The 23,020-nt window shown below is 33.4% G+C and overlaps 1 protein-coding gene across 1 annotated transcript; it reads left to right on the top strand.

Moving 5' to 3' along the window:
- The first annotated feature begins 6,026 nt into the window (after nt 1-6,026).
- On the top strand, nt 6,027-7,047 carry LOC120177691 (protein disulfide-isomerase 5-2-like). The gene is made up of 3 exons (XM_039183752.1): nt 6,027-6,252; nt 6,449-6,552; nt 6,896-7,047. The coding sequence occupies exons 1-3, from the start codon at nt 6,052-6,054 to the stop codon at nt 6,960-6,962; spliced, it is 372 nt and encodes a 123-aa protein (XP_039039683.1). The 5' UTR covers nt 6,027-6,051; the 3' UTR covers nt 6,963-7,047.
- Nucleotides 7,048-23,020: the final 15,973 nt, after the last annotated feature.

The raw sequence follows: 23,020 nt of genomic DNA on the forward strand, positions 1-23,020 counted from the left end.
AAAAATTCATACTAAGTGGATGAATTTTCGTATGGGCACTTTATGTGTAACCTTAAGAAATTCATACTAAATGGATGAATTTCCGTATGGGCACTTTATGTGTAAACTTAAGAAATTCATACTAAGTGGATGAATTTTCGTATGGGCGCTTTATGTGTAAACTTAAGAAATTCATACTAAGTGGATGAATTTCTGTAATGACACTTTATGTGCAAAACTAGAAAATTCATACTAGGTGTATAAATTTCTGTATGGGTAGTGGGTGTACAACCCACATACACTAGAATAATGGTCGAGAAATGATTGTATTAGTATTATAGAAGTAAACTATCGAATGTATAATGAATTGAAAGAAGTAATGGATCTTAGAATGGTCATAATATACTTGTACATAGAATTTTGCTTATAATTATTTATACCTCACTAAGAAATTTCTTAGCGTGTGTTAATTTCACGCGTAGGTTTTACTACCAGCGGAGTAAGAAGATTATCGGACATCGAAGCAAGGGTCACCTCGTCAGTAACAATATAACATACATGTCTACTTTTTTATGTATTTAGTTGGCATGTAATGTATTTAGTAAAAATGCTCTGAAAACATTTGAACAATACCTTTTGTTATGTAATTAAATTTAATGCATGTTTTATATTAGTTTTAATTAAAATGTTTTATAAAAATAAACAAAATTTTATGGGTTTTCAAAAGAAGAATTGTTTTAAAAGTGATGTGACATCTATATCTCATGTACGGAAAGATATACGGGAGATGAGTTTTTATATAAAGTCATTTTCTAATTAACATAACCATGCTAAGAGTGTGTCTCATCTTAGATTTCATAAGAAAATGACTTCGACAGTTAAGAGCCTTCTTGAGAAATTTAATGAAAAATGAATTCCTTCAGGAAAAGTGGTAACATTGTTTGATAGTGTAGATCAACAATTCACAGATAGAGATTTTTGGAATCATCTTAGACATTTAAGGAAAAAAATTTAGATGTGGGAGATGCCCAAGTTGTTTTATGTTATTTTCGAAGAAAACAAATTGAGAATCCTAGTTCCTTCTATGAAATTCAGTGTGACAGTGATGCTCGTATGATAAATATGTTTTGGGTTGATGCTCGATCTCGATTAACATATGAATATTGTAACATCCCAAAATAGGGCTGGCGAATAAAATATAAATTTCGAAAACTTTGTGCTTAATTTCAAAATAAGTTAAAAGTTTAGGGACTTAATTAAAGAATTTTGATATTGGATTGATTAGAAAAGTTGGAAAGATGAGAGGGTATAATGGTCATTTCATAAGGAAGATTTTTATTTTCCTTTATATTGGATATAAAAACATGGAAATGGGATAAAAGGAAAGAAAAGTCTGGAGACTTGGTTCTCTTCTTCTCCCTCGTTGCCGTGAGCTTCATTTTAAAGGTGAGTTTTGGTAAAATGATTCTTTCTTTAGTTTTAAGCTTAGTTTTGATTCTTGGTGTGTAATAAACCTTAATTAGAGATTAATGTGTTGAAACTCCAAGATGGATGAGTTATGAATGATTAAATATGAAGAGTTTTTTAAGTGAATTGATGAAGAAGAAGTTATAAAAGGATTTTTAAGTCATATTTCAGTTGTCAAGAATCTAATTAATAAGTTAGAAGTAATAGAAGTGAATTAAGAACATGTTCAAAAATTTTGTAAAATTCTTGGTTTCAAGAATTAAGATGAGTTATCAAAGATGATGATAGGTTATATGGATATAAGATGATTTGAATAAGTGTAGTTAAGCTTAAAGGGTTAAAAGGAGGTTATGGTAGAAGAATTAAGTAAGTTTGGTAAGATTTTTGTGTTAAGGAAGTTTATTCTGGGCAAGGGGTATCGGTACTGTTCATCTAGTACCGATACTTCAAAGAGAAAATGAGTGGTAATTGAAGCATGTGTATCGATATTGGTTGAATGAGTATCAATACCTGGGCTTTTTCTCGATTCACTACTTCTTGGAAGGAAGAGAGATTCAGTGATAACAATAGCTCTTTCAATCGAGGGTGCAAACCCTCTATAAAGCAATCACATGAGTCTTTTTCCGTATGGACCAACTCTGCAGCAAATATGCTCAGCTTGTTGAACTCGAACTCATACACGATATGATTTTCTTGCTTTAAACTCATAAATTCTTATTTCATTTAACAGATGAACTTATCCCCGATGTATTTATTCTTAAACTCTTCCAAGAAGAACGACCATGTCACTTGGTCCCTTGTAGCTCTCATCATCACATTATACCACCATATTCTGGCTTGACCTTGTAGGAACGAAACTACCCCATCCAACTTCTCAATTTCAGAATAATAGAGATTCTCTAGCATTATCTTAAGGTCATTAAGTCATAGATCGGTAGCAACATGACATTCCTCAACTTGTTCGACATCTATTAAAATCAATTTACTAATATATTAGTAAGGACAACATACTAATTACCTTATCAGATTAGAGAGACTTTACTTTTAGTTGGCATGTACACTTTTTAAAAATAAAAACGACTTCATTTCGAACTTAAAATCAATTAAACCATAGCTCTGATACCATTAAATATAACACCCTTAACCCGTACCCGACCCGGATACGAATCTGAGGTGTCACGTTGACTTTTCAAAACATTGACTCTTAAAAAGTGGGGTAAAATTTAAACTTTTATTCATATTAAAATGGTGGAACCCTTGCATTAAAGTAAATAATTTAAACTTGCATTCAAACTTAAATAAACCTTAATAATTTACATAAATACAAAAGTATAATTTTACAAAATATATAAGAGCATTTCAATTTAAACTTGTAGTATATGCCAACAATTTACAAAATATATCACACGCTAAGTCGTTGACTTAGTGAGGCAAGTACGAGCTAATCAAACTTTATAAAATAAATCTTTATTCATTTCATAAAACATTTCATAAGGGATTCAAATTTCTTTTCATAATAAGAATACATAGTTCTATACTTTGTTTGATTCATATAACTTTATTTTCAAATGCCCAACGTATACTACTGAAAACTCTAGGTATTTGAGTACATTAAGGCTGTGCACTAATGATATCACCACAGCTCACATAATTTGTACCGAAGTGCCATGTAGTTATCTTGAAGGACCACATAGAACCCTCAACTCTTGGCATGCCAACTATACCTCTAATCCTCATACATATACCTTGGGCTTTTAACCACATAATTATTCATTATTTCTTCATTCAAAGTATATCTTGTTCACATAGGCACTTTCACATCGAGTAATTTCGTATACACATATTAACATGTCACATTTTTATAATCATTTACCCATAAACATCAAAACATAAATTAAGTATAATAACTTGAATAAAACATTGTAAAAATATAACATAAAATAAATATAAAGTTTTTCGATCGAAAACTTTAAGGTTGGCTTATCGCAAGCCGCCCTCAAATCTAATATAAAACAAATGAGTTGCACTCACCTTTGCCTCACGTAAGTTCTAGCAAAATCTTTATCAATCTTGATCGATAACTTATAACGTCGAATTGTCTGGAATTTATCTTTGTTCTATGTCTACACAATAACAATAAAAAATGAATATCACAATTCATATCGCTTATAACTAAACATAATAACTTAAGCTAAAAGAAACACTTAATTCATCATTTCAAGCACACTAGTATCGGTACTTCTCCTACAATACCAATATTTTCCTTTTATGGTATTGATATCCACTTTGGTACCGATACCATTTTGGCATTCTGTAATTTTAAACTTGATAATGGAATCGATACTCCCATTTTAGTATCAGTACCTCGTTCAACCAGTATCGATACTGCTCCTCGAACTCAACCTAATTTTTGCCTTGAAGTATCGGTATTGTTCTTCCAGTACCGATACCCTTGCCCAGAAATTATCATTTTTATTTCGAAAATTAACCAAAACTTACTTAAATCTCTCACTTTTATCTCCTTTCACGCCTTTTAACTCAACTACTCTTATCAAAACCAACTTATATCACTTTAACACCCATAATCAACCAACATCCCACTAAAACACTTGAGACTAAAATTCATACCTTAATTTCAATCATGTTCTAAATCATTTCTAATACTTCAAACACTTTAATTTGGCCCTTGACAAGTCAAATATGTAATTAGAATTCACTTACTAACCATATTTCATAACTTCACTTAAAACCCATTTTACTAATCCTTTGATAAATCACTAATTTCTTGGTTTTTATCAACCTTAAACTTTCCTTAAGCTTATATATTACTCAAATACCACAACCAAACCAAAAATTTCAAGAAATAATCAACTAAATCTTACTCACCTTTGAAATGGTTTCCACAATCAAGGAGGAAGAAGATAACTAAGGTTTCCATATTTTTCCCTCCTATTCTAGGTGTTTTATATCCCTTAAAAGGGAAGATAAAAATCTTTCCTTTGAAAAGACCATCATGCCCTTCCAATCTACCAACTTTGATATCAAGCCCTAAACAAACAATTTCCAAAATAAATCCTTGAACATTTCAAGTTATTTCAATTAAACCACTAAGTTTTGAATTCTTACATTTTGGTCAATGACCTGATGATTGGGGTGTTACACAACTTTTCACCAAAAGTTTCTTATGCTCTCCTAAGTGTCCCTATATGAGTCTTCTAGCTTTTAGCCTTCATCATTTGGCTCAAATCAGCTCCCTTAGGTGTGACCGAATGTACCTTCAATACAAAAAACAAAATATGCTAAGTATTTAAAGTAATAATTATTAAATATAAAGATGTGGGCTAAGGCTATAATAATAACTTCATGCATCACATAGTAATGAATGAAATATTATCATCATAGTTATAGGTGTAATATATATATATATAAATAAATCTATGTCATAAATGAGATATGAGTCGTGTATTATGAATATAATCATCATAATCATAGTGTAGGAAAATAATAAGTTAGAGAACCCCCTTTGAATCTTATGAAAGGATGGAGATGCATGGATGAATATGATGCTGAATCTGTTCGCATCATATAATATTGAAAAAATTATATGATTTGCGTCATCTACTGCCATAGTTACTATATTCGAAAAACTACCATTCACGGTTGTCATCCACCATGTCGTCTTCAACACCGTCGAAATTTCACACCTGCAGATCGAAATGGAGTTGACTTATACATTGATTTCATCTTCTTCTTCACCCGCTTTTCCCATTTCACATTAGAATTTTAGGATTAGGGATTTTGTTCCTAAAGTTTAAATAGACCCAAACAATAAATAAATAAATATCATTATTTTAATTTTTTTTATTATTTGTAAATTCGATGTGGCATGTTTAATATTAAAATATTCCTCGTCAACAAGTTGTTAGTGATATAACGGTAGAGTGACAAAAAAATTCAATCTAAAGTTGAGCGAGAAAATTGAAAAAATTGAAAGTACAGAGAAAAAAATAGGAGTTAAAAGAAAGTTTAGTTATCAAATTTGTAGTTTACCCTAGATATTTTTATTATTTTTTGTGAAGAAAACGAGCCTCATTAAAAAAAAAATTAAGCCTAATAGGAAAAAGAGTACCCAAACATATATTAACTTAAACTAATATCAGTCAATACAGTTGTAGAAATCATCTCAGGTCAAACCGAGTCAAAATACAACGAATTGTCGAAACGAAGAGCCTAGGAGGCCAATTCATGAGCTATGGTATTACAATCACGAAGAATAAATCTAAGACCGTAATTCCTATTACTAGCCAAAATCCAACAAGCCTTCTGAAGATGGAAGCTTAAAGTACAAAGATCATTCCCATTACGAGAAATCTTATTGACCAAAAGCGTGGAATCAGTCTCAAAAACCATCTGGGCCCTGGAATTTTCCTACGCAAACCGAAGACCTGCAAGGAAAGCATTAAAGTATACGTACTAAATATAATATTATACCTTGTAAATATAGTTGTATATTTCCGTTGATTTACAAATGGAAACATGGAGAAGTCCCGGAAATGGCGTTTCTCAAGGAAACCGAAAGAAACAGCAGCCTCTCCGATTCGGAAAATGCGTTTTCACATAATCTTATTGGTTCTCTCATGCATCTTTGCAATTGGAATCAGTTCGACAGCTGACCAGTTTAAGGTAGATGGGGAAGTGTTCGAGTTGGACGAATCCAACTTTGACTCCGCTATTTCCTCTTTCGATTACATCCTCGTCGACTTCTACTCCCCTTGGTGCGGCCACTGCCAGCACCTTTCCCCCCAGGTTTCTAACTCTTTATCCAATGTTTGCAGAACCCGGAATTTGCATAGTTTTTTTTAGATGCCATTTCTATTTCTTAGTTGAATCGGTTTGATTCTAATCATATTTGGTAGCTTTCTTTCCATCGTTTTGCCTTTGATTTCCCATAAAAGTTGTGCCAATGTCGTTAAATAACTTCTTTTCTTTTTCTTCGTTGCAGTTAGATGAAGCTGCTCCTGTCCTTGCAGGATTGAAGGATCCAATAGTGATAGCCAAAGTTAATGCTGACAAATTTACCCGTCTTGCTAGTAAACATGATGTCGAGTAAGCGACTATGACTTTTGTTTATAATGGTGGATTAGGAATAATGTTCCCTAATGTTCTTCTGCATTTGGCTTGTAGAAATGCCCTTATGTATTGCTGGTAATCCAATTGAAAAACCTAGAAATTGTTGCAGCAATTCTTTGTTTTGGGAATAATCTATAGATTTTTTAAGTAAAACCCATGGCTAACAGTAATAGTTATTTGTTTTGATGCATTTCTTTCGATCTTTAGCAATGCATTTCTGTTGGTGCCTTTTATACATAATTAAAGAACATGAATTATTTATTTCATAAATAAAGCATACGATATCCTCAGGCTTTATAGTCGAAATTGGATTTTGCAGTGCATACCCTACCCTCAAGCTCTTTATACATGGGGTTTCTATGGAGTATTATGGACCAAGGCAATGAGACAGACTTGTTCAGTATCTGAAGAAATTTGTTGCTCCTGATGTGTCTATTCTTACTTCAAACTCTGCCATTAGTGGTTTTATTGAAGAAGTGAAATACCCCAAGTATCAGGTTAGAGAATTTATTGAAAAGATTTAAATTTTGAGGATTTAATTAATAAATGATAAAGTATAAGAAAATAAATTAGAAATTTATTTGGTTAAGACTACTTTCTAAGAAAGAAAGAATGAAAGGGGTATTTTGGTCCTTTAATGGGAAAATGAATTATGGTATTAAAGTAAGGTAAAAGGGAAGAAAAGGAGAGTGTTAATACCTTGGGTATCTTTCTTCTTCTTTCCCGTGTTCACGTGACCTTCTCCATAGATAAGGTAAGTTTCATCAAATGAGTTTCTGCTTTCGATTCTAGTTTCTTCTTGCATCCTTAAGTGATATATAAGCTTAATAAAGGGTTAAATAACATTAAAACTAGGAGATGGAGGAAATATTAGAGATTTAAGAAAATGGGTTTTTGAATAATATGTTAGAATATGAGTTTTTATTGGTGTTTATTAGTATATTTGACTTGTCAAAGAAGTAAATAAGATATTAGAAGCATTGGATGAGATTAAAAACATGTCAGAAAAAGTGGTATAATTCTTAGGTGAAAATGTTCTCGGGAGATTTTAGATATTTTAAGAAGTAAATGAAGGAAAGTTAGTAGGGATAAGTAAAGAAGAGTTTAATAGTATTGTTGAGGGTAAACATAAGGAAATTTGACCAAATTTGGGTAATAATCGGGCTAAAAAATGAAAAATCTGGGTAAATGTATCGGTACTGATAGAACAGTACCGATACTATAGGTTTAAATGGGTAGAAAAATGATGAGCAATACATGTACTAATGTAATTAGTGTCGATACTGATAGGGTATCAATACCGAAACAAAAATATTGCTACCATGGATTACAGAATGTCAAAATGGTATCGATACTGAAAGGGGTATCGGTTCCATAGTATAGAAGTATCGATACCAGGGTAGGAATACCGATACTATTGAGCCTAGAATCTAAAGATAGGTTGAAATTGTTATAGAAATCTAAATAATAGTTCTTGTGAGTATTATTAAAGTATAAATGCTCAATGCTAGAGAATATACTAACATTTGGTATGGTATGTGTCTTTAATGGATGATTGAGTAGATTGTAACCCAACTCTCGAGTCAAGCAAAAAAAAGGGCAAAGATAAAGTTACCAAGTAGTTGGATATCCTTAAAGCATAGAACTGAGGCATACCGGGTGAGTGCATTTATTATGTACATTAATAGTTAGATATGCATGTTGTTAAAGGCATATGTTGCATTTGTATATTAGTACTATTTGTACTATAAGCACTAAGTGTGCAACCCACGGAATTTATAATATGTTGTTGAACAACCGTATAGGCACTAAGTGTGGAACCTACAGAATTCATCATGTGTTGATGAACAACCATATAGACACTAAGTGTGCAACCCACGGAATTCATCATATATTGATGAACAACCGTATAGGCACTATACGTACGAACCATAGAATTCATAATATGTTTATGAATGACCATATAGGCACTATGTGTATATCTCAATAAAATGATACTGACTTTAAATGAATGAATTGGTATTCAATGGATATGAAATAATGAAGAAATGATATCATATCAATAGTATTCTTGCCTCATTAAGGAAATACTTAACGTATGTTTATTTCATGCGTAGGTTCTATCAAGCCGCGTAAGGAGTACATCTGAAATCACCAATCCAGAATTGCCTCATCAGTAAATGTATGATATCTATGTCTATTTTGATATTATTAGTTTGTATGTAATAGAATTATGATAACGCTCTGCAAAGTTTTTGGTTTTATGTTGATGTATGAAGGATAAAATCCTAGAATGTTAACTTTTGATATATACTAAAGTCTTTAATGAATGTTTTATAAATACTATATTAAAATGTTTTAAGAAAAGAAAAAAATTATTGGTTTTCTAAAGAGGTAATGCTTTTAAAGTGATGTGACATTTGTATCTCATGTATAGAAATGTATACGGGATATGGGTGTTACATTTATTGGTATCAAAGCTACAGGTTTAGCCGATTCTCGGTCGAAACCGAATGTATTTTATTGTAAAAAAGGTTTACATGCCACTAAGATGTCAAGGATACTGATAGGGTATGAATAGAATATGATCGATGTCTCCTCTTACTAATTTAAGTATTATTCATATCTATGTTATATTAGACGTCAGATTCTACAAATTCAAGAAGTGCAATTGATAAAGAGAATATCAATAGATCGGGTAGTGAAAGCTATGAAGAGAATAGTGAGCACCCGATTCCATCCGAGAATGCTAGCGCACCAGCACCTCAGGGTACATCAGTTCCAGAGTTTGGAGCTTTTATGCAAGCTCTGGATGCTATCTAGGTGTGGTGGTTAAATACAACGATGTATTCATTACCATGATCAAGTGAACTGGCAATTCTTTCAAGATGAGTTCAATATCAATTACATCGTGGAGCAGTTTATGAGGTCAATGCTGTTGAAGTTTCTTAATTTGAAACAAGGCAATATAGTAGTGCATGAGTATGAGGTTAAATACAACAAACTTAGTCGTTATGCTACTGAGGTAATTCCCAATGATAAAGCCCGACGTGATTGGTTTATCGACGGTCTAAGGCCTAAGTTGAAAGAGATGATGTTGGCGACAAAATTGCCTAGCCTACCAGAAGTCTTAAACCAAGCTAAGGCTATAGAGAGAGCTCAAGAGGAGACTCTAGGAGCGGAGCAGAGTTTGCAGATAGGGAAAAGAGTTGGAATGTCTTCAACTTCCCATCATGCTAAGAGAGGCAAGGGCTCGAGTATATGGAGAAAACTAAACAATCACAATCTGCTACTTCTAGTTCGGGCAGAGCTTATGGAGAAATAAGTAATCCATGTCAGACATGTGGCAGATTTCATCAGGGAGTATATAGAGTGCTCTCTGGCGCTTGTTTTCTTAGTGGAGAAACGAGCCACTATGCTCAGAACTGTCCACAAAGATCCGGAGATAGATCAGTGCAAACTGAGAGATCAGTAGCAACACCTAGTAGAACCAGAGGAAAAGGAAGATTCAGTGGTCAATCTGAGTCTATCTAACGATAAGAAATTCAGGGAGTGGCTCGAATTTATATCATTAAAACTAATGAGGATCAGGATTACCCGAAAATCATAACAGGTACATTTCATCTTTTTTATGAGCCTATATTTGTTCTAGTTGACCCTGGTTCTACACACTCTTATATTAGTACAAAGTTGGTAAGAACTAGAGGAATTTCTTTACAACCAATTTTTAGTGAAATGATAGCGGTAAACCCTGTGGGTCATAGTACAAGGGTAACTCGAGTATGTAGAAAATGTCCAATCAAGATTCAATGGGTTGTGTTCCTGAAACAATTGATGGAGTTTCTTTTCGACGAGTTTGAAATCATTTTGGGCATGGATTGGTTATCTCCACATCATGGATGGGTGGATTGTTGCATGAAACGATTATTTTTGAAGGATGTGGGAAGCTCCGAAATAATAATGATTGGCGAAAAAGGAAATCACCATCCAATGTGATATCAACCATGAAGGCAAAGAAAATAATGTAATATCGGAAGTGATATTAAATGATATCCCAACAGTTAAGGAGTTTCCAGAGAAATTATCGGGTTTACCTCCAGATCGTGAGGTGGAATTCAGAATTGAGGTTAACCCGGGTACCAAACCGATTTCTATGGCTCTGTACCAAATGGCTTCAACAAAGTTAAGGGAATTAAAAGCCCAGTTATAAGAGCTACTTGATAAATTATTTATCAGACCCATTGTTTCTCCTTAGGGAGCACCTATTCTATTTGTGAAGAAGAATGACGAGTCTATACGGTTATGTATTGACTATCGTCAGTTAGATAAAGTAACGATAAAGAACAAGTATCCTCTTCCAAGGATTTATGATATGTTTGATCAACTAAAAGGTGCAACGATGTTCTCTAAGATAGATCTGAGGTCGGGTACTATCAACTAAAGATCGAAAAAGATAATATTTCGAAGATAGCTTTACGGACCTGGTATGGACACTAAGAGTTCGTGGTAATGCCATTTGGACTGACTAATGCTCCTGCAACATTTATGAACTTGATGAACAGATTATTCCAACCGTACTTGGATTAATTCGTTGTAGTATTTACTGATGATATTTTGGTATATACCAAGTCAAGAGAGGAACATGATGTTGATCTTCGAGTGGTTCTTCAGATACTTCGAGAGAAGAGGTTGTATGCCAAATTGTCCAAGTCTGAATTTTGGTTAGTTGAAATTGTCCAAGTGGTTCTGCAGAAGGTATAAGAGTAGATCCCAAAAAGATTCAAGCCAAAGTGGATTGGAAACCCCCAAATAATGTTTCAGAAGTTCAAAGTTTCTTGGGACTTGTTGGTTATTATAGGCGGTTTGTGAAGAATTTCTCAATGTTAGCGTCGTCGCTAACTAAGTTGTTACGAAAAGATATGCCTTTTGTATGGACAGAGAAATGCCAAGAAAGTTTTGAAATACTAAAGAGAATAGTAACAGAGGTCCCAGTGCTTGTGCAACCTGAGTCTGTTAAAGACTATGTCGTTTTCAGTGATGCATCCCATAATGAACTAGGATGTGTGCTAATGGAAGAAGGGAAAATTGTGGCTTATTCCTTGAGACAGCTGAAGAATCATGAGAGAATTACCCTAAACATGACTTGGAATTGGAAGCGGTAGTGTTTGATTTGAAAATTTAGTGCCGTTATCTATACGGTGAGCGTTGCCATGTTTACACGGATCACAAAAGTCTAAAGTACCCGCTGACTCAGAAAGAGTTGAATTTTAGTGTAACACCCCAATTTAGGGGTAAATTATAAGTTTTTGAAATTGGTAGTCATAGAAAAGTGTAGGAATTCGGGGACCATACTCATAATTTACCTATTTTCTTTAAGTGAGAATTATAAACCCCTCTCCCGTGAATTCTACTTTTCCCATATTATTTTCCCTGAATTCCCTCCCCCGCCAACCCTCCTATGAGTTTCGATTTCTCCACCGTCTGGTCACCGTTCGTCGATCAAAAACCACATTCGTGTTCATTGTCGACCGGTGAACAAAACCCCTCAAACCTCTCATCGTGAATCATCGTCGTTCGTTGTAAAATTCAACTCAAGCTTTCAAAGTTTTTAAACTCCACCGCCGTGAAAATCATCGATTTGTTGTTGATCATTGCTCTATTTTAACACCTTCCACACCATCATGTTCCTTGCATCGTTTTGAGTTCACCGGTGTTCTTCTTGTCTCCGTTGTCGCCGATACGTGAGGGGGTGAGGAAGCTAAAGTTTCCAACGTTTCATAATCGAGTTCTGCACCGTTCAAAATTATGAACCGAGCTTTGTAAGTGTCTTAAAACCCCTTAAAATAATTTTAGACATCTTTCATATTCTTTCTATACCTTATTAGTAATTTCACAACTTTGTGGCATGTAAACTCTTTTTACATTAAAATACACTCGATTTTGACCGAGAATCGGCTAAACCTGTAGCTCTGATACCAATAAATGTAACACACATCTCCCGTATACCTTTATGTATGCGAGCTATAAATGTCACATCACTTTTAAAATAGTTTCCCATTTGAAAATCTGTACAATTTTTTCCATTTTATAAACCATTATAATTTACTTATAATTAAAACATGCGTTAAACTTACATATACAAATAAAAAGAGATGTTCTACATTTCCCCATTTTACAGTAGTTAAATTCAAAAGCTTTTCCGAGCGTTTTTACTAAACCTATTACATGCCAACTAAAATATATCAAAAGTAGACAGATATGTCATACTGTTACTGATGAGGCAACTCTGACTTGATGTCTGACGATCTCCTTACTCAACTGGTATTCAACTACGCGTGAAATAAACACACGTTAAGTATTACTTAGTGAGGCATACTTAATCATAAGAAATTTATAAACATAAATATAGGGTAACAATTCTAATAACGAGTAACTCTTTACAATTAATTATAAACCCTATAACTTTGCACCATTAGTGCTAATATGGTAATTTACCCACTTTCTATTCATGTTCCTTTATTAGAATGCACAAGTAGTTTAAAAAATTCATCAACTCATGATGAATTTCGTGGGTTGCACACATAGTGCATGTACGGTTATTTTTCAACTCATGATGAATCCCATGGGTTTGCACACATAGTGGTTGTACGGTTATTCATCAACTCATGATGAATTCCGTGGATTTGCACACATAGTGCATGTACGATTATTCATCAACTCTGATGAATTCCGTGGATTCACACACACAGTGCATGTATTACACATAGTACTGATATATCATTGCAATCTATATTTTTAACAACATATCATTATAGCTCTTAATGTACATAATAAATGCACTCACCTGACTTGCCTTGCTACCGTATCCAAAATGCAACGCTGATCACTCAGGTAATTTGCCCTTGCCCTTCGTTTTACTTGACTCGGGAACTTGATTTTAATCTACTCAAGCATCCATTAAAAACATGTACAATATAAATTGTTAGTGTATTTCCTAACAATTAATTTTAAACATTACTCAATAAAACTTATTATTAACTTTTCTACAACATTATCAACCTATCTAACAATTTCTGGCTCCTCAGTATCGATACCTATACCATGGTATCGATACTACCATACTATGGTACCGATACTATGTTATGGTATCGATACCATTGTTGCAATCTGTTTCGAAATGGTATCGATACCTTCCCTTCGGTATCGCTACTCCCCCTCCGGTATCAATACTGATTGAATCAATATTGATACTACCTAGCAGTTTTATCCTATTTTATATCAGTACCGATACCCGTACCCAAAATTTCCAGTTTTCAACCCGATTATCATCCAAATGGGGTTAAAGTTTGTTATATATGCATCATACAATGCTATTAAACTCTTCTTTAACTATCCATACTAACATTCCTTCATTTAACCTCTTAAAACATCTAAAATCTTCTAAGAACAATCAATTCTAAGAATCACACCACTTTTCCTAATATGTTCTTAATCATATCCAATGCTTTTAATCTCTCATTTACCTCTTTGACAAGTCAAATCTATCAGTAAACATCCATAAACCTCCTATTTTAACATATCACTCAAAACCCATTTTCTTCAATCTCTATTATTTCATCCATAACATAATTTTGATCCCCTTTAATCCTTCTTTGAGCTTCTAGTATACTCAATGCTTCAAAACCCAACCAAAAACGAAGGAATAAACTAGTAAATTGAAAACTCACCTTTGAGCTATGGAGGAGAGTTATGCACGGGAAAGAAAAGGAAGGAAAAGCGTTGACCAAGTTAAATCCCTTTTTCCCCTTACTTTTTACTTTAATACCCTAAAAGAAATGAATTTTAAATTCATTTAACTCCAATTAACCAAAATATCCTTTTAATCCTCTATTACTACAATTTAGTTTAAATTAATCTTCCCAATTCATTCTCATTTTATTATCAATTAAACAGATATATTCTCAAATTTTAAATCCTTTCAATAAAGTCCTTAATTCACTATTTGGGGCATTACAAAGACCCAAGGTTTACTTCATGATTTTGGAAGTTGTTACATGAGGTATTAGATACTCGATTGAACTTCAGCACATCTTTTCATCCACAGACAGATAGGCAATCCGAATGAACTATACAGATATTGGAAGATATGCTAAGGGCATGTGTGATTGAGTTTAAAGGATCATGGGAAAGGTATTTGCCTTTAGTGAAATTTGCTTATAATAATAGTTATCAATCCAGTATTAAGATGGCTCCGTAGGAAGCTTTGTATGGGAGGAAGTGCATAACACCATTAAATTGGTTTGAACTAAAAGATCGAGACCTAGTTGGCCAGGATTTGATGAAAGAAATGGAGGAAAAAATGAAAATTATCCAGAGCAATTTAAAGATACCCTCCGATCGCCAGAAGTCTTATGCAGATTTGAAAAGAAAAGAAATTGAATTTCAAGTGGGAGACAAAGTATTTCTAAAAGTGTTGCATTGTAAGAAAGTTATGAGATTTGGGTGTAAAAGAAAGATGAGTCCGAGATTCATTGGACTTTATGAGATCTTAAAAAGGGTCGGACCCATAGCTTATCAATTAGCTTTGCCTCCGTATATGGACAAGATTCATAATGTTTTTCACGTATCAATACTTAGAAGTACAAATCAGATCCATCACATGTTATCACTCCTGAAGAAATAGAAATCCGACTAGATTTAACTTATGAGGAAGAACCAGTTCGGATATTGGCTAATAAAAATAAGAAATTGCATAACAAAAGAATTTTGATAGTTAAAGTACTTTGGTTGAATCATAAGGAAGAAGAAACTACCTGAGAAATAGAAAAGGACATGAGGAAGCAATTTCTACACCTCTTCGTTCCAGGTACTTCATTAAATTCGAGGACGAATTTTCTTAGGGGGAGAACTGTAATACCCCAAGTATCAAGCTAGTGACTTTATTGAAAAGATTTAAATTTTGAGGATTTAATTAATAAATGATAAAGTATAAGAAAATAAATTAGAGATTTATTTGGTTAAGACTAATTTCTAAGAATGAAAGAATGAAAGGGGTATTTTTGGTCCTTTAATAGGGAAATAGATTATGGTATTAAAGTAATGTAAAAGGGAAGAAAATGAGAGTGTTAATACCTTGGGTATATTTCTTCTTCTTTCTCGTGTTCATGTGACCTTCTCCATAGATAAGGTAAGTTTCATCAAATGAGTTTCTCCTTTCGATTCTAGTTTGTTCTTGTAACCTTAAGTGATATATAAGCTTAAGAAAGGGTTAAATAAGATTAAAACTAGGAGATGGAAGAAATATAGGAGATTTAAGAAAATGAGTTTTTGAATGATACATTAGAATATGAGTTTTTATTGGTGTTTATTAGTATATATTGACTTGTCAAAGAAGTAAATAAGATATTAGAAGCATTGGATGGGATTAAAAACATGTTAGAAAAGTTGGTATGATTCTTAGATGGAAATGTTCTTGGGAGATTTTAGATGTTTTAAGAAGCTAAATGAAGGAAAGTTAGTAGGGATAAGTAAAGAAGAGTTTAATAGTATTGTTGAGGGTAAACATAAGGAAATTTAACCAAATTTGGGTAAGAATCGGGTTTAAAATGGGAAATATGGGTAAGGGTATCGGTATTGATAGAATAGTACCAATACTATAGGTTTAAATGGGTAGAAAATTGATGAACAATACAGGTACTAATGTAATTAGTATCGATACCATAGGTTACAGAATGTCAAAATGGTATCGATACTGAAAGGGGGTATCGATGCCATAGTATAGAAGTATCAATATCAGGGTAGGGGTACCGATACTATTGAGCATAGAATTTAAAGATAGGTTGAAATTGTTATAGAAAATCTAAATAATAGTACTTGTGAGTATTATTAAAGTATAAATGCTAAATGGTAGAGAATATACTAACATTTGGTATGGTATGTGTCTTTAATGGATGATTGAGTAGATCGTTACTCAACTCCCGAGTCAAGCAAAAACAAGGGAAAAGATAAAGTTGCCAAGTAGTTGGATATCCTTAAAGCATATAACAGAGGCATACCAAGTGAGTGCATTTATTATGTACATTAATAGTTAGATATGCATGTTGTTAAAGGCATATGTTGTATTTGTATATTAGTACTATTAGTACTATAAGCACTAAGTGCGTAACCCACAGAATTCATCATGTTGATGAATAACCGTTTAGGCACAAAGTGTGCAACCCACGAAATTCATCATATGTTGATGAACAACCGTATAGGCACTAAGTGTGCAACCCACAAAATTCATCATATATTGATGAACAACTGTATAGGCACTATATGTACGAACCATGGAATTAATAATATGTTTATGAATGACCGTATAGGCACTACGTGTGCAGCTCAACGAAATAATAATGACTTTAAATGAATGAATTGGTATTCGATGGATATGAAATAATGAAGAAATGATATCATATCAATAGTATTCTTGCCTCACTAAGGAAATATTTAACGTATGTTTATTTCATGCGTAGGTTCTATCAAGCAGCGTAAGGAGTACATCTGACATCACCAATCTGAAATCGCCTCATCAGTAAATGTATGATAGCTATGTCTATTTTGATATTATTAGTCGGCATGTAATAGAATTAGGATAACGCTATGCAAAGATTTTGGTTTTATGTTGATGTAGGAAGGATAAAATCATAGAATGTTAACTTTTGATATATACTAAAGTCTTTAATGAATGTTTTATAAATACTAAATTAAAATGTTTTATGGAATGAAACAAAATTTTATGGATTTTCTAAAGAGGTAATGTCTTTAAAGTGGTGTGACATATGTACCTCATATACAGAAAGCAGGGCCGTGGCTGGGGGGGCGCAAACTGCGCGACCGCGCAGGGCCCCCCAAAAAATAGGGCCCAAAAAAAAATATAGTGGCGTTTTACCAATAAACGCCACTATAGATAGACCTATTGCGACGCTTTTTTAAAAAACGCCACTATTATTGCGGCTTTATTGATAAAACGCCATTATAGATGGATTTATTGCGGCGTTTGTCAAGAAAACGCCACTATTATTGTCCCAAAATTGAATATATCTAGAAAATAGGGGCCCCTTTATACGAATTTGTACAGGGCCCCCGAAAACCCTACCACGGCCCTGACGGAAAGGTATACGGGATATGGGTGTTACAAGAAGTTGGTACTTTCTTTCCCATATTCATAGGTTTTGACTTGAATGAGACGGTGCTATCTAATTTAGCTGTCAAGTACAAGAAAAGGGGCTGGTTTTCTGTGGCAAAGGATTTCTCTGATGATGCCATGGTGTTGTATCACTCGCTTTGGCAGCTATTCATCCGAATTATAAGAAACAAAGCATTTTCTATGGCCCTTTTGAAGGTTTGTTTATCATCAATGTTTCAAGTGTCTTTCAGAAACTACAATCATATATGTTGCTTATCTTTTTCCATGCACAATGTCATAGATGTATTTTTTCCATATAACAGAATGTAGATTAAAGGGAAATTATGTTCAAATGAAACGGGTATGGTGGATTAGATTAGGGATACATGGGGTTTGTTGATGGCTTGCCAATGTCACATTGTTGTATAGATACATCAGTGAGGAGAAGGATTTGATTCTAGAAAAATGATGAGTGTAGGAAAGATGAGAAAAAACGATGGATGTGGGCATTCATTGGCTACTAAATACATAGTATTGAATGGAGTCCAGGCTAATTTGCTTTCCAATCTGTAAATATTCTGTCCGCAAAAAGAAAAAGAAATCTAACATTTCAGTTTCAAATATGCAGATAAACTTTTGGAGGATTTTATAAAAGAGAATTTTCTCCCTCCAGTGGTGCCCTTGAACCATGAGACGTTGAAGCTATAGAAAGATGAGAGAAAAATTGTCCTGACAATCACTGCTGATGAGAATGAAGACCGGTCACAGAACTTGATCAAGTTATTGAAGGATGCTGCATCGGCAAATCGTGATTTGGTATTTGCATAGTTTGGGCTTAAGCAATGGGAAGGCTTTGCTGATAAATTCGATGCTAAGGAGAAGACAAAGTTACCAAAAATGATTGTCTGGAATGGAGATGAAGACTACTTTTCTGTAAGTATTAATTCTCGACATATTATATCTTGAATTCTAAATGCAATATTGAGTCCCTCTGACGGTAGTAACTTTCGTCTTATTTTAGCATAATTTATCATTTGTGCAGTGTTGATTCTTATACATCCTCGACATCAATATGGCCATCTTAATTATGATTGGGCATTGGCTAATGGATATCGTTAACGCATTGTGATGATGCTTATATGCAAGGAAAAAGGCTGAAATTGATCCTTCAACGAAGTTTATATTTTACAAATGTTGGCCCATAACTCTTAATTTTCACAATCAAAGTAGAGGGTAAAAAGAAGTTTGATAGGAGGAAAGAAAAGGGGGGTGTCATTATCATTTGAGAAGTGATCATATATATGATGGTGGAACAAAAGGGGAAAAGCTAAGAGGTGAAAATAATGAATAATTATCATGTTAGAGATTAATGCACGATGGTCTTGGGTTTGGTAGCAATGTAAGTGGACTGATGCATTTTCGTGAACTATCTTAGTTATGGTATGTTCGCGTTTACTTATTCAACTAAGCAACTGAGTTTCAATATATTTTTTCAAAATGTGTTTATAGATGAGTTGCATTTCAACCATGGGTAAGCTTGAATGACATACATTCTCGGGTAGACCAGGGCCGGCCCTGGCCAGGGCAGGAGGGGCGACCGCCTAGATCCCACAAAATAATTTTTTAGTACAATTTTTTTTTTGATAATAAATTAAAAAATTATAAAATATAATAGAGTAATCTATGAATTTAGTACCTAAATTATTAGTTCTGATCTGTTTTGGTACTTAAACTTTTAATTTTTCCAAAATCATATTTAACATTTAGTTTTCATTTTATTTTAGCATATGTTGTTAAAAATTTAACGCGTTTAGTACCTAATTATCAGTTTTGGTTTGTTTTAGTACCTAAAATTTTAAAAAAAAACTTAACGTTAAATTTTGAATGTATACAAAAATGAAATAAAAAGACTAAAGTTTTTAACGGCGGGTACTAAAATGAAACAAAAACTAAACTTTAACTATGGTTTTAAAAAAATTGAAAGTTTAAGTACTAAAATATACCAAAACTGATAATTTGGGTACCAAACACGTAATTTACTCAATAAAATAATGGGACCCATAAATTTATTAATGTGTCAATTATCTTTATAAAATTTTATATTAACGTTAATAAATTGTTCTTCCATAAAATACTAATTTAATATTTCTTTCTCAAAATTAAAAAAAAATCAATTAAACTCTTTAGTTTACTCAATAAAATAATGGGACCCATAAATTTATTAATGTGTCAATTATCTTTATAAAATTTTATATTAACGTTAATAAATTGTTCTTCCATAAAATACTAATTTAATATTTCTTTCTCAAAATTCAAAAAAAAAATCAATTAAACTTTTTAGTTTTGGTCTTTCCAAATTCCCACTATCAATTCACCAAATCTCTTTCCCGATTTTTCATATCAATAAAAAAATTTATTAACATTATTATTTTTAAACTTAATGAGAAGAAAAAAATTTAAGTATAAGTAACATACTTCTTTTCTCTTTCATATTTCAGAATTCATATGAAAATTATTATTCTCATTTTTTTAATTTATCATATTTCTCTCACACGTAAAATCAAAATTGGTTATTATCAATTATGGTGCTTGAATCATATTGAAGATTTTTCTTAAAATTTGAGTGATGTAAGGCGAATCTACACGCTTTGGTGAAAAGAGTAGATAGCCTTATTGTGTCCCGATCTAGGATTGACAAGTACTGATGTCCTTGAATTAATAAGCTTGGGCTGCAAAATAATATAAGAAAGAAATGATATTAATAATGGTCTTAAGAAATGAATATATAATAAAGGAAATGAAATAGAAAGAAATGAAAGAGAGATGGCTGCGGAATTATGGGATTGATGATGGTCTTGATGAAGGATGTTGATGATGAAATGAAGATGGTGGTGATGTTGTATCTCAAACTCGCCAAAGAGGAAACTATGCTATGAAGCACAATCCCGGTCTTCACAAACTTGCTTGAGGGGTGGTGATAGTGTCTTCAACCCACTAGATATTAATCTAGGAATTTAGGAATCAATTTGGAAGGAATGACGCCATAAGTATATGAATTATACTTGCTTAATCGATAAAGTTCACAAAGAACTTTGAAGAGAAATAACTCACAAGAGTATGTTTTATATAAGAGATGAGATGGGTACAAATGAAGGCAAGCCACTCTATTTATAGGAAATGAGAGGGCTTGGCCAAATGGTTACAAGTTGTTTCGGCTAGATACATAACTTTATGAAGATACATAATGTTTTAAAATGAAAAATTAAGTCATTTGGGCTTGTGATGGTTCGGCTAACTCTTCATGAAGGGCCTTAATGATTTGGTCAAAGGATGGAGAGACATCTCCCTTGGCCGAATGGTTCATGCTTGTTCATCTTGGCGCCAATTTCCTCTCCTTGGCCGAATAGTCATGTTCCTTATCATGTTTGGCGCCAAAGGCTCTCATGTGCATGCCATGTGATGTGGCCGAGTATGCATGGCATTCTTCCTCATGATGATTTAAGCTTCCAATGGTTGCAATTTCTTCACCAACGTGCTCCTAGATGAAAAGGCATCTTCATGGGTAGCATCATTCATGGAAGGTCACAATGTTTGAGAAAGGTGTCCCTTCATGTTTGAGCTATTTATGGTGTGAATGAGCTGGTGGTGAGCTGGCCTTAGATGACTTGTAACATGATGAACGTTTGGGCAGCTCCTTGTGGAAAGGTACCTCTCGAGGTGGCAATTATTCGCGAAAAGGTACGATTTCACAAATTTTAACTTAGGACATATTTGAAGTGTCCTAAGTGGTGATGATGATGGTGCAATTCCTCAGCTGAAATGAGTTCATCTTGTAGCTCAAATCTTCAACTCAATCCAGCTATGAGCTCACAGCCTCCGGATAACTTTTCACCAATTGTTCCTTGTGCTCTCTTAATCGATCCCATGTAAGTTTCCTTGTTGTTACATGCTCCATTTAGCTCCAATGTAGCTCCCAAGTTTTGGACGAATGTGCCTACATGCGTAACATAAAAATAAACTAAGTATATAAACTTGTATATTATAAAAAATGTGACTATAGTATATGATAATAACTTGTATCTCATATATAAATGGATAACTTATTATCATAGTAACTATAGGTATAATATATATATATGAAAATAACTATCTTATAACATATGAAATAAGTATCTATAGGTATAAAGATAGAAAGTTTCTTCCCTGGAGAGGTTGGAATAGCCATGGTAAATATGATGCTGAATTGGATCACATCATCATCCCCTTCTTTTAATCGATTTGTCCTCAAATCGAATGATCGTCTTTTCTTAGTGTCCTTCCATTCAATCTTTACAAAAAGGTTCATATCCGTTGAAAGACTGCTTTGGAAGTTCTTAACCTGAAAAGAAAGAAAACTTTCAATAGTATGAATGTGATCAAACAAATTTAATGTTAAGAAATACTTCCTGAAAAATGTAGGTTCAAAGTTCATGTCTATTGAAGACATTTGGCTTTGAACGTTAGTGCCCTTTTTGTATTCCAAAAATCATGCTCCTTTCCATAGATAGAGGCATTGATTCATGAAAGGTGGTGACTCTTGGAATGGTGATGTCCTCATAAGTCACGCCCTTTGGATGAAAAATCATTTCCCTTTGGGTTTCAATAGGCATGACTCTTGATTCTTGATGGATCACGTATTTTGGATGAAGAGTTACCATTCTTTGCTCTTCAATAGTCGCACCTCTTGGCTCTTGAAAGGTCACATCCTTTAATTTCCCAAATTGATGGATTATGTCACTTGGATCATCCTGCAAATCAAAGGAAATTCCTGCATTGTCAAAGTTAGAAAAATCTTCATTGACCTTGCGCCTCGTCAGTAAACATCTTTGTAACAAGCACTTAGATGTATAAGCACTTGTTTTTGGAATGTTTTCTTCCTGGATTAACTTCTATTTTCCTTTCCTCATGTCCTCAACACCTTGTTTCATCTTGATTTGATCAATTTGAACTTGTCTAGGCATCAAGGGTATTAGGATGATCTTCTTCCCTCCATGGTTGAATGAATACTGATTGGTAAAACAATCATGAATGGTCCTCCTATCATATTACCATGGTCTTCCAAGGAGTAAGTGGCTAGCATGCATAGGAACAACATCGCACATAACCTCGTCCTTGTACTTACCAATAGAGAAAGGAACCATCACCTGTTTGTTGATATTAAGTTCACCTCGTTCATTGAGCCATTGTAGTTTGTAGGGATTTGGATGTTTCAATGTTTGCAATCCTAATTTTTCCACC

Source organism: Hibiscus syriacus, unplaced genomic scaffold (genome assembly GCF_006381635.1).
Source record: "Hibiscus syriacus cultivar Baekdansim isolate YM2019G1 unplaced genomic scaffold, ASM638163v2 tig00112305_pilon, whole genome shotgun sequence".
Lineage (NCBI taxonomy): Eukaryota > Viridiplantae > Streptophyta > Magnoliopsida > Malvales > Malvaceae > Hibiscus > Hibiscus syriacus.